Source organism: Carica papaya, chromosome 6, assembly GCF_054855325.1.
Source record: "Carica papaya isolate Zhongbai chromosome 6, ASM5485532v1, whole genome shotgun sequence".
Classification (NCBI taxonomy): domain Eukaryota; kingdom Viridiplantae; phylum Streptophyta; class Magnoliopsida; order Brassicales; family Caricaceae; genus Carica; species Carica papaya.
Window position 1 is genome coordinate 37,672,542 of NC_142314.1, and position 11,289 is coordinate 37,683,830.

The window sequence follows — 11,289 nt, forward strand, 5'->3', positions numbered from 1 at the left end:
GTATACAATTTGCACAAGAAAAAGAAATGCTTGGCATATAAGCAAGAGTAGCTTTTAAAGCTCATTCAAACTTACAAATACTCCTGTGCCCTAAAGCCCCTATAAATACCAGCCATTTCACTTTACTAATTAATGAGGTCCATGGCTTCACATTGTATTATTCTCTACTCAAATAAAATAATCTACGAATCTACAAACACGTGAATACTGTCTTATGCAAAATTTGCCCGAGTCCAAAATGAAAACTGAATGGTATATGTTTTCTTTTCCTTGAAAAAGCACCAACTATCTTCTCCTTTAAGGTCTATGCATGGAAGGATCCAAAAGCACCAGCAGAACAACAAAGCTTGACACTACTTTTCTTAACACCACCCTTCCCTCTTATTATAGAATTTACAAGATTTTCCAACAGTAATGCTACAATTCGCCAGGCCGTAAGAAAATTCATATCAGAAGTTGTTCGGAAGAACGTACACACACTATCACCAAAAAGAATTGTTCAATCATACTTGAAGTTTACTTCTTCAAACTATTGCTAGATAGCACCTTCTTTCCATAAGGGCTGGTCCGGAGAATGGGGACATGAGGTCTTATGGCATCCACCAATGCAGCATGAGCAGATCCCTGCTTAACAAGTTAAAAATGGAAATTAGACCTGGATTTGCTATTCTAGTTTCTTGCACTTGCATGAAACATATGTGGAATTCCATAAACAAATGATGCAAGGGCAGCAGATGCTTGTTATTGTTTGAACAGAGATTAGCAGCAGAGCATTGAGCTTGGACCACCTTTTCTGCTGCTAACTTAGCAGCTAAGAGAAAAAGTGAGAAAAAATTTTAAAGGAAAGATGGCGCAAGAATCAATATAGAGTTCATCTAAACCAGTATAACCTAAAATTCATAATGAAATAACCCTGTTTTAACCTCCTCTGCAGGAGAACATTCTGTTCGACAAAATCTTTAGAAATTTTATTCTGTATAAAACTTCAAGATATAGAGACAGAGCTTCACATAATCCTGTTGCACTATAATAAATTCTCCTATACCATTCCCACTTTATAAAGCCTCGGCTTCAATTATTACATTTGAGCCATTTTCCCATTCCTACCCTCTAAAACTTTCCTATACTCGAGCACATGGAGCATGAGTGAACACAGATTTTCAGGCAAAAGATTGTTCATGAATAAATATCTAGAGAAAGCTCTTGAAGGGGGAACCCAAAAGAAAGCAAAAGGTCACATATCGTAGTTCTAATAAAACTAGAAATGTAGACTTCACTGAATATCTGAAACTCATTAGCAGTAAGTATTTTCCTTATATGCTTGAAGAATTCTACCTTAGAATGATTCAATGCTGCTTGGATGACATAATTTCCATAAGGATCTTGCATGATTTGATCCAAGCGGGAGTTACTCATAAGTTCCTTGATAATACGAGCACATCGTTCCTCACCAGCATATTTTAGACATCTTTCAACCACATTACTGCTATATTTCTGCATGGACAAGTCCCCATAGTTACCCTCCAACTGATCAAGAGTATCCACCGTTGCCCATGGAAGCTCGAGCTCAAAGACAAATTGCACAACATAGTTCCTGCAACATTGAAATCCAGAATTGAAGTCTAAATAGGTATGCTTAGAGTATAAGCATTTATCAGTGATGGTCCTTGGTGCTTCAGCAATTCAAAGTCATTAAGAATACTATCTATCTCCTTCAACATTCTCATTCTCAAAACTAGTTTGTCATGCACAAATTTCATATAACACATTGAAACACCCATTAAAGCATGCTCTCAAACCTTACTAGGTTTTTGAAATGAGGAAAATTATGGGAAACAGAAATAGACATATTCTTCAACATTTTACTTGTTTATGATAAAAAAATTAGGAAAAAAAGCACAAAGAGGGGAAAAGATGATGCGGATCTTTCACTTTCCTTCTGAAAATCTATTTTTCTCTTCCTCCAAGTTCAAAACAAGAGAAAAGGAAAAAGAGTTATAGTTTTAAATAATAATTTTTTTTTTTATTTTATCCTCAAATATAGTGTCTTATAATTTAATTATATGATGTATAACTAAGAAATATCTAATAATTAATCATTTGATTCCCCTTACCTAAACCAAGAAATTGACCACAACAAATTTTCTCCTTTTCTTCAACTTCAAAGTTTTAAGTTATTTCAAATCAGGAAAAATGTATTTCCTTTCTTTCCTCCAAAAACTCATCATTTCCTTTAGTTCCTCTCTTTTCCTTTCTAAAAATCCTAACATAGTATTAGGCACTAATCTGTCTAGCACATGGTGCTTGTGTGGCATGAAAAAGGGCATCAAAATCCATTACTTTCTTAACGATCCCCTAATCTTTCCCAGATCCATTTGTAAGTCCTATCAGTTAAAAACATTTGGCATGTTTCCTTGCTGCAAATTGTCTCATATTCAAAAAAACTATCTATTTAGGTGGCAATAACAAATATCCATCCTCGGCCATTTGTACGTCCATATCAGTACTACCAATTGCTGGCCACCAATGGACAAACTTTTTTATGTAAAGATGACAGAAATAGTGCTCGACATAATTCTGAGAAAACAGAAATTTGAAATTACTGAAATGCCATGCATCATCTTTGATGGATTAGCTCATGAACATCACATTCATAGAAGAAAGCATAAAGCAAAAGAAGTGAAAAAGTACCCAAAAGGATCTTGAGAAAGAATTAGAGCATTTGATGTGATCTCACACACCAGACGGCGTCTTTGCTCACCCTCAGCATAGGTAAGACATTTTTGAAGCACACAGCAGCCATGACGATCAGTTGCAAGTTCAACACAATTAGCTGTGGCAGCTTCAAAAAGGAACTACAGGAGAAACATTAGCAAATTTTATTGGTCAAGGCCATCCATGATATAAACATTTGATGGTAGATAGAAATATTTTTGGACTCCATTCACAAGGAAAAGCAGAGAAATTGGTGGAAGATATAGTAACGAATTTTGTTCATTGTTACCAAATTTTCCAATAATTCTCCAAATTTTCTAGTGCACTAGCTAGACCAATGTCAGAGAATTCTCAGAATGTGGACTTTGGTTTGGTTTGGTTTTTTTTTTCTGCTGGGATATAATAAAGCAATAAAATTTTGGTTATTTATCACTCTCAAAAAGTTTTTGATCTCTTCAGATAGAAGATGTTTCTGGACATAGTCCAATGAATAATAAAAACAGAGCAAGGTGTCATCAAATATTTGAAGTATGGCAAAAAAACATGAAAGTTACTAGATACAATCAGGAAGGAAAACCAAAAAGCAGATATTAAATGATCAAGTTCCTTGACAGCCATCTCTCCAGCAGAGCAAGTTTCTCATGGGACATGTCCGTCAATTTTTTCCATTTCAAAGTTTTCCACTTACCAGTACCAGAATGACAGCTGCCTATGCAAATTTTTCGTCAATTTTTTCCATTTCAAAGTTTTCCACTTACCAGTACCAGAATGACAGCTGCCTATGCAAATTTTTAAGGTTCCCTATATCCAGAAAGCCTAACATACAACTCACAAGTGGGTTGGTCTTCTAGCAACCTTGCACAAGAAATATCTACCGCTATTTCAAATGAGACTTGGCCTAAATTGATTTTAGAAACGAGAAACTCTTACCTTGCTGTATTCAGGCATTAAATACTGTAAACAGCGTTGTGCTACGTGGTTTCCATTCATATCTTTTACTAGACTCACTATGCCAGGCTTTAGCGAGGAAACAACCATGGAAAATTGCTCGGGGGTCTTAAGAGTTTCAATAACCTTCTGAACAGCACGGGTCCTGTATCTCAGAGGGAAACCAACAATTAAACATATCAGATAAGAAAGGGGAAATCATAAGCTATAAAAGAGGACGCAAACTAACAGATCCAAAGCCAATGTGCGTAAGACAGGGAGAGAAAGAGAGAAAGGGGAGAGAGAGAGAGAGGACATACCCATGCATATTACAGGAAATCTTAACTAGGTCACCGGATTTTCTAGTTATGGCATGAAGTATCCGCATTATCTGTCCCTCATCACACACTTCAAGTAGCTTCTGAACTAGGTAATTCCCAAAAGGGTCTGTCATAAGGTCAACAATGTTATCAATGACCTCAAGAAAAATCTTCTCAATATCTTCAGGAGTGCCCTCTAAAAATATTTGCTGTAAGAAGCGGCAACCATGTTGGTCCTTGGCCATGAAATATATCCGACCATTTAATTCATCAAGAGAGCTGTACTTCTGGGGCTGTGGCCTCAGATTTTTACTTTTAAGATTGACAGCGTCAGCAGACAAACCCCATGAACTCAAATTGTCTAGACAAAAGCATTCAGCATTCAAAGAGAAGCGATGGTTGCAGTGACTATCTGATAGAACTTTTCTGTTCTGGTTGACATGAGTGCGCGATTCATTTCCTCCAACAGAACCAAATTTCACAGCTTTAAGTGTGTTCCTCCCATGTGATCTTGTTAAAACTTTGTCAGGAAAATTATGTTTTCCCACTTTAGCCAAAACATGTGCAGCCCCATGATCTGCACAGGAAAAGGAAGGATTTGACTGGTTCAAGCCCCTTGTGATTGCATTATCACTCCAAAATGGTCCAGTAGATTGTTCAACTTGACGAGGAATTGGAATCTCAAAGTATTGCTGTCGCATACTCCTATTCATTAGCCTATTCGGAAAATTTGCATCAACATGAACAGGATGCTGAGCTTCCAATTGTTGATTACGCAGCTGCTGAAGATATAGGAATTGTTGATTCATCCTGTAATATTGTTCCTCTTCAATATTTCTCCAGCGGAGCGGAGGCTGGGGTTGGCTCAACTGTTGTGCATGAAAATAAGGAGATGGTGCATCAGTAAAGTATTGCTGCTGATCAGACATCAGGGCAAAGTCCATATTGGGAATGACTGTATTGGATAGGAATTGAAAACCTTGAAGCCCATTAGCTTGTGGGATTCCCGCAGATAAATCTTGAACCTGCTGGCAATATCCAACTTGCAGCCTCCTGAGTCCTTGAGCGTCGAGTTTTAATGGATTTGCACCTTCTTGACCAAATTTTGCAGCACCAAACTTATCAAAATGAGAGAACATGTTAGCTGGTGAATTGAATGAGGGAACAAACATCATTTGTGAAGCCATAGCTGGATTCTTTAGGCTGCTTGGATACTGGCCTTCCAACAAACCGGCATGAGTTGAAAGGAGCCCACAGTTTGCCAAAGGAGAACTCACAGTTTCCATTGTTATCCCATCATTAAAGTTCAAATTTGCAAATGCAGATGTTAAGGAATTATCATCAGGCAGATTTGGTCTCTCCATTTCAACCCTCTTAACTGGTGATTGCTGTGTTTTATTCACCAGCAATTGTATGTTTTCTAAGTTCCCATTGTTTTGAAGCTTTTTGGTCAAAGACTCTTTGTAGTCAACAAAAATAGGTGACAAGTTATCATTTAAAGAATCTCTTTTAGGTCTAGATTCCTCAGAATGCTGAAGTCCAGAAGTGGCATTCGGTATCTCACAAAGAAGCTTCTCAAGTTCATCAAACTCCATTTCAGTTCTCCTTGGCTCCATCTCGGGGATCACAAGATGTTCTGCTAAATAAAGGAGACTTTACAAGACAATGACAGATGAAACCTTGAAGACAACAAAATTCAACATGTAAGTAACTTAAACGAAATCAAGGGCACAGATTTAATTTCCTTGGAGGAAACCTCAGCAACTAATTTCCCGTTTTGGCAGCAAACATTAATCACACGTTACAATCTACAACCAGCATTGTGAAAAGAGAAACAACACATTCTCCCACAGAAAAAGTTAAGGAGCTTCAAACTATGTAATGAGAATACCTTAATTCCAACATATCCAACATGGCTGGATTTTTTTTTTTTTTATAAAAATAATCAGTCTCAAGCACCAGCTAACAGAAAATGCTGTATCACCAAAATGTCTCGAACCCCGGAGTTTAATTTTAGCTTCACAGTCGCATATTCAGATATAAAGACAAACAGAGCACGCACAGAGATACCACCAACAAAATCTAGACTAAAAAACCAAACGAACCCAAAATCACAATTCAAAACCAGAGCCGTAAGCATTCTGCAGATACTGCCATAATCATCAGTCACACGAACCGACTGATTCTCCTCGATTTTTACGTCCAGTATAAAATAAACTAGCAAAAGGAAAAAAAATAAATAAATACATACGTGCGTATAAATATTTACGTGTATTGCAACAAATTCCAAAAAATAAAACATAATCCAAATTCAACAAGGTCATCCTACAAAAGCCCAAAACCCAGAAAATCCTGATCACCACCCCAAAACCAAAAGCCAAAAAAAAAAAAAGGATAATTCAGTCAGAAGAGAAAAATTCAATCTTTGGAACACATGGATCAAACATCCGGAAAGAAAGAAAAACCCAATTCAGTTAAACGAAAATGTAGAAGAAAGCAATACCGAAATCAACGAAAGAGAGACGAAGCTTACGGGTGATGGCAGAGGTTTGATTCACGAGAGAGAAAAGGCAGCCATTGTGATAACAAGGGTAAAGCAGTTTTGATGGTTGAATTGAGAGAAAGTATGGAAAGAGATGGAGAGGAAGAGGGAAAGAGTGAGTGATGGTATCTAATAAGGTCAGGGAGAGAGGCGGCGTGAAGAAGAAGGAGAGGTTTGAAAGGAGTGAGGAGAAGAGTGATGAGTTTCTTCCTTTGTTTTTTTTTTTTTTTTTTTAATCTCTTCTTTCTCCCTTCTCTTTTTAGTGCTTATATTCTTTTGGTACAAGAGTTTTACAAAAACCAAATCACCCAAAATACATTAAACAACAAAAAAATATACACCAAAACTTGAAATTCATAAAAGAAAATATCAATTAAGAAAACAAAAAAATTTGGGTAGAATTATATTTGGTTCATGTCTCATATTTTACATGTAAGCAATGGACTCAACTCCATGCATGATGAAACCAATTGTCTTTTCCCCACTCACCACACCCTCTCTCTCTCTCTCTCTCTCTATATATATATATATATATCTAAGTTTGTATGTACATATAATATAATATAATATAATATAATATATGATTGAATGTATCATCAACTCCTCATAACTTTTGCTACTTCCAATACCCTTCTTCTTCTTCTTCTTCCTTCTTTTGAAGCCACAATGGATTTTCATGGAAAGTTTGTGAAATTTGGTGTGTGATAAATAAATAAATAAATAAATAAAATCAAAATTAAGTAATACAACGTACAAGTAGATGAAATTCGTAAATATTAAAATATTAATTTATATAAATTTTAAGACTTTTTTTTTAATTATTTTATTTTTAATTTTAAGAGAATTTTCTATTGGGTTTTTTTAAAAAAAAAAATAAAAATAAAAATAATTAATTTTGAAAAAAAAAAAAAGAAATTAGAGGAGTGCTAAGAAAAAGGTGGTGACTGTTGGGGGAAAAATAACGGAGGAGTGCCCGGATCAAAAAACTAAATATTACGGAACCAGCACACGTGTACGTAAGACTGTTTGGAAGTGGCCGGGTGAGGTGGCGGGTGGGGTGGCACCATAAACATATTTCTCGTTCGGCATGTAACGAAAGTTTCGTACGTTAGACTTGGTCCCATTTTCCACGTCAACTTTTTTTAATTAATTAATTTATTATAACATTAATTTCATATTTATAATGATTTAAAAATTCTCCTTCATTATTTTATGCACGTTATAATTATTTAAAACAATTATCGAATCATATTTTATATATATATATATATATATTATATCCTTTCGAATACATGAATCCTTCCCAATTTTATAATATTTCAATCATTACATTATTTTTTAAACAATAAAATTACTAATATAGTACTAGAAAATATAAGTAATATAATTTATCTTAATAGTAACACGATAATATTTTTATTACTGTCGTTATCGTTGTTATTTTTATTATAATTATTACTGTCTGTTATTCTAATCTTGCTTTCGTTTTAATCGACATTTACGTTGATGTTTTGGCTAGTAATGTTGTTATTACACGGTTCGTTTTTTTTTTAACCTTATTGTTGCAGTCGAGTATTATTATTGTCACCCTGATCGGCTACTTTATCGTAAACTGTAAATTTTAATTATTGTCGACGTTATCATTAACTCACGATCGTTATTGTTACTGGTACTATTGTTGTTGTTGTTGTTACTACTGTTGTTATTACTAATTTAGTTTATAAGTAAAAGTAACGTGATTAAAATATGATTATAATATTATTTGAACTTTTAAAAAATTTATGTATATGTATATGTATATGTATATATATATGTTGTGGAATTGAGATTAACCTAGATGTTGGAAACTTTGTTAGAATAAAATTTAGCTTAAAATTTGCTTGTGTAAGTGACAAATAGTATGACACTAATGACTAGGAGAAAAGATAAACACTAAAAGTAACATACATATATATATATATATATGTATGTATGTATGTATGTATGTATGGTCTGTATCAAACCACATCATCATATATCAATGCTATTAGTTTTCAAAAAGAAAAGAAAAGCCAAGAACATATATATGTACAAATTAATTAGCCAAAAAGTTATACATATACATATGTCAGTATCTACTCTTATATTAACATAAAAGTTTAGAATGCTATTGAGATATATATATATATATATATATATATATATATAGTAAAAAGAAAGCAGGATAAGATTACTGATATATATAATTACGATGGTGATATATGAAAATGATAAATCTTAAGGAGGAGGTGGTGGGGGGTTATATCCAACTCCAAAGACTTGGGTAAACAAATTATATTGGTTTGCAGTCAGGGAAGAAGAAGACGAAGAAGAAGAAGAAGAAGAAGAAGAAGAAGAAGAGGGATGGAAATGGACTCCTTCATACACGATTCGAACCTCCTTCGTTTCTTCTTTACTCCACTCTACTCTCTTCTTCGCTTTACAATTTGCCTTTTCACATCGATAGTAGCTTCTACAAAATCATAATTCATCCATCAATCAGTATATTTACGAACTCTTATATATATATATATATAGATATAATTAGAATTAAAGAGAAAAGGTCGACCTAAATTTTGCAATGTTCTTGATGAACTTCTGGCCATATTTTTTCCATTCATACCCATCTTCGGGCAGCACCAATCTATGGCAGCTTTCTGGGACTGCAACTACTCTTTCCTGCTCCTCTTCTTCTCCATTATTATTAGTATTATTCCCCTCCTCATCATCATCACCTACCACTTCCCTACGTACATACAATTACTGAAAGTTAAATATACATGCAGTACTTGACATATTATTTGTGTATAATCTAATACGCACACACACACACACACACACACACATGTATATATGTTTTATGCAACGACAAGATCGGATTAAATATATTCACAAATATATACATTTCTAAACACGTTATGCATAAATCCTGCGTGTTTAAAGTAGTGAAGCATAAATCTATAAAGATAGATATACATATGCATATAAATTTATGAACATACGTACATGCACTACGTATTTTATTCAGCTGGTAGGTTTTTTGTCTATCTGTATATAGATATATGTGTATACACACACACAGATCCAGATCTGTTACCCTAGGTTCATGAATCTCTGCCTATGAATATAGTGACCAGAAATATATATATATATATACAAACATACATACATAAACATACATTTATGTATATGTATGTATGTACTACACGCCTGTATAGTAGAGAAATCAACAAGTTAAGTAGTCTATCAGAGTCCTCTAAACTTGACTAATTTTTTGCATTCTGAGAGAGCCCCGAAAAACTTACATAATTAACCATGTAAGTACATATATTATGGAATATTGGTCTAATTAATTAACAAAACCCATTAAACCTACAAACCATATATATATGTATATATAAATTAAGCTAGTGTTTGAAGCTATGTAGTAGTTAATACATAAATCTAACAAGAATATCTTACCTAAATATTAGAAAAGCTAGCAAATCTGAACAGATCATATATGTATACATTCTTGTTTTTGTTTTCTTGATTAATCCTTCCATGCGGAGATGAAATGAAGGAAAAAAAAAAAAAAAACCAAAAATTTGTACGTATATATACATAGGGAGTATAGAAAATAAAGAAACATACAGATGGGAGGGGGTTTCCCTAGTTGTGGAAGCTTCATTCATGGCTTCTGTCTAAAGAGAAGAAGATGTGAATTAGACCAAATAAACAGAGAGAGAAAGAGATCAGGGAGAGTGAGAGTGACAGAGAGAGAGAGAGAGAAAGAGACACAGAGAGAGAGAGAGAGAGACCAGACCTAGCTAATTTCTTTGGCTACCCTGCTGTGTATGTTGTCAGAACTTTCTTGGTTAGAATTTTTCTGAAAGAAGATATATATATATTATATATATATATCTCTTCATATTATCATGTAATGACTTTCTAAAAGGAAATTAAATAACGTTTACTTGAACAGTTTCAATTATTTAGAGAAAAATAATCATGGGATTTGACATGATGATGATAGAAATTAATTAGAAAGAATCCTCCGAATGGGTTCAAGAGCTGGTTTTATTGATAACACACACACACACACACACACACAGATATATATATATATATATAGTTCATATTGTTGATACTGTATTAGCATCATGATTACTTGAAAACAAAAGCCAGTGAAAATTACCATACAAGTATTGAACTCTGGAAGAGGATAATTAACAATGCAGATCTACGATTTACGTAATTAACACATTAAAAAAACAAAAAATTAAGTCGCTAAAATCATAATAATGAGAATTTAAGGAGGTGAAAGAAATTGATTGGGTAGACAACATTAAAGAGGAGATTTTGACTACTCATCACGCGCCATGACGTAACCAAAACCCCCCTTTAGTGACGTCACTGCTTACGTACTCCCTTCCCCACTCCCCACACTCCATCTGTATATGTACATGTACATATCTAAATCTGCTCATGTCGGGTACCGCTGGATTTTGTTTTTCATGCAAACGGCGGATGATTGAATCTAATTCCATGTTTTTAAAACTACTTGTTATTTCACAGCAAAGTTGGAATAATAACTTCTGACGAGCTATTTGATCTCGAACCAAGATCAAACTTTTAGTAATATGTGATTTGGATTTGGATTTGGATTTGGAATGGAGCTTCGAAAGATCGTTCGGGGTATTCGAAGATTAGTCGATCGAGTTCCGAGTAGTTGTATTCGAGCAGAAAGAAAGCAATGCAAGAATGCTTGAAGAACCTTTAAAAAAT

General features: G+C 34.2%; 2 protein-coding genes across 8 annotated transcripts; both read right to left on the minus strand.

Annotated features, from left to right (window-relative positions):
• Nucleotides 1-8: 8 nt before the first annotated feature.
• PUM12 (pumilio 12) lies at nt 9-6,764 on the minus strand. 4 transcript variants are annotated; one of them, XM_088223021.1, is made up of 6 exons: nt 6,466-6,764; nt 3,963-5,598; nt 3,646-3,808; nt 2,692-2,855; nt 1,336-1,594; nt 9-624 (listed from the first exon to the last, which is right to left on the minus strand). In XM_088223021.1, the coding sequence occupies exons 2-6, from the start codon at nt 5,576-5,578 to the stop codon at nt 517-519; spliced, it is 2,310 nt and encodes a 769-aa protein (XP_088079147.1). In that variant the 5' UTR covers nt 5,579-5,598; nt 6,466-6,764; the 3' UTR covers nt 9-516. The 4 variants fall into 4 exon arrangements, with proteins under 4 accessions (XP_088079147.1, XP_021891125.2, XP_088079145.1 ...); XM_022035433.2 differs by having other exon boundaries at nt 6,496-6,763; XM_088223019.1 differs by having other exon boundaries at nt 3,963-5,641; nt 6,496-6,763.
• Nucleotides 6,765-8,549: 1,785 nt separating this feature from the next.
• Nucleotides 8,550-10,474, minus strand: LOC110809525 (putative WRKY transcription factor 13). Of its 4 annotated transcripts, none has more exons than XM_022035394.2 (4): nt 10,328-10,474; nt 10,156-10,205; nt 9,092-9,268; nt 8,550-8,995 (listed from the first exon to the last, which is right to left on the minus strand). In XM_022035394.2, exons 2-4 carry the CDS (start codon nt 10,194-10,196, stop codon nt 8,761-8,763), a joined length of 453 nt encoding a protein of 150 aa, XP_021891086.2. In that variant the 5' UTR covers nt 10,197-10,205; nt 10,328-10,474; the 3' UTR covers nt 8,550-8,760. The 4 variants fall into 4 exon arrangements, with proteins under 4 accessions (XP_021891086.2, XP_088079150.1, XP_088079149.1 ...); XM_088223024.1 differs by having other exon boundaries at nt 10,156-10,201; nt 10,328-10,392; XM_088223023.1 differs by lacking the exon at nt 10,328-10,474 and having other exon boundaries at nt 10,156-10,312.
• Nucleotides 10,475-11,289: the final 815 nt, after the last annotated feature.

What these genes read in the sequence shown, in the direction of transcription:
- LOC110809525 (XM_088223022.1), bottom strand. Translation starts at nt 10,067, where the DNA reads ATGGAAGGATTAATCAAGAAAACAAAAACAAGAATGTATACATATATG. An exon ending in CTAGCTTTTCTAATATTTAG is followed by an intron (nt 9,269 to 9,984) that starts GTAAGATATTCT and finishes GTATGTACGTAG; the next exon opens with GGAAGTGGTAGGTGATGATG. An exon ending in AAGAACATTGCAAAATTTAG is followed by an intron (nt 8,996 to 9,091) that starts GTCGACCTTTTC and finishes ATGATTTTGTAG; the next exon opens with AAGCTACTATCGATGTGAAA.
- PUM12 (XM_088223021.1), bottom strand. Translation starts at nt 5,578, where the DNA reads ATGGAGCCAAGGAGAACTGAAATGGAGTTTGATGAACTTGAGAAGCTT. An exon ending in TAATGCCTGAATACAGCAAG is followed by an intron (nt 2,856 to 3,645) that starts GTAAGAGTTTCT and finishes TTTCTCCTGTAG; the next exon opens with TTCCTTTTTGAAGCTGCCAC. An exon ending in CTTTCTCAAGATCCTTTTGG is followed by an intron (nt 1,595 to 2,691) that starts GTACTTTTTCAC and finishes TCAATGTTGCAG; the next exon opens with GAACTATGTTGTGCAATTTG.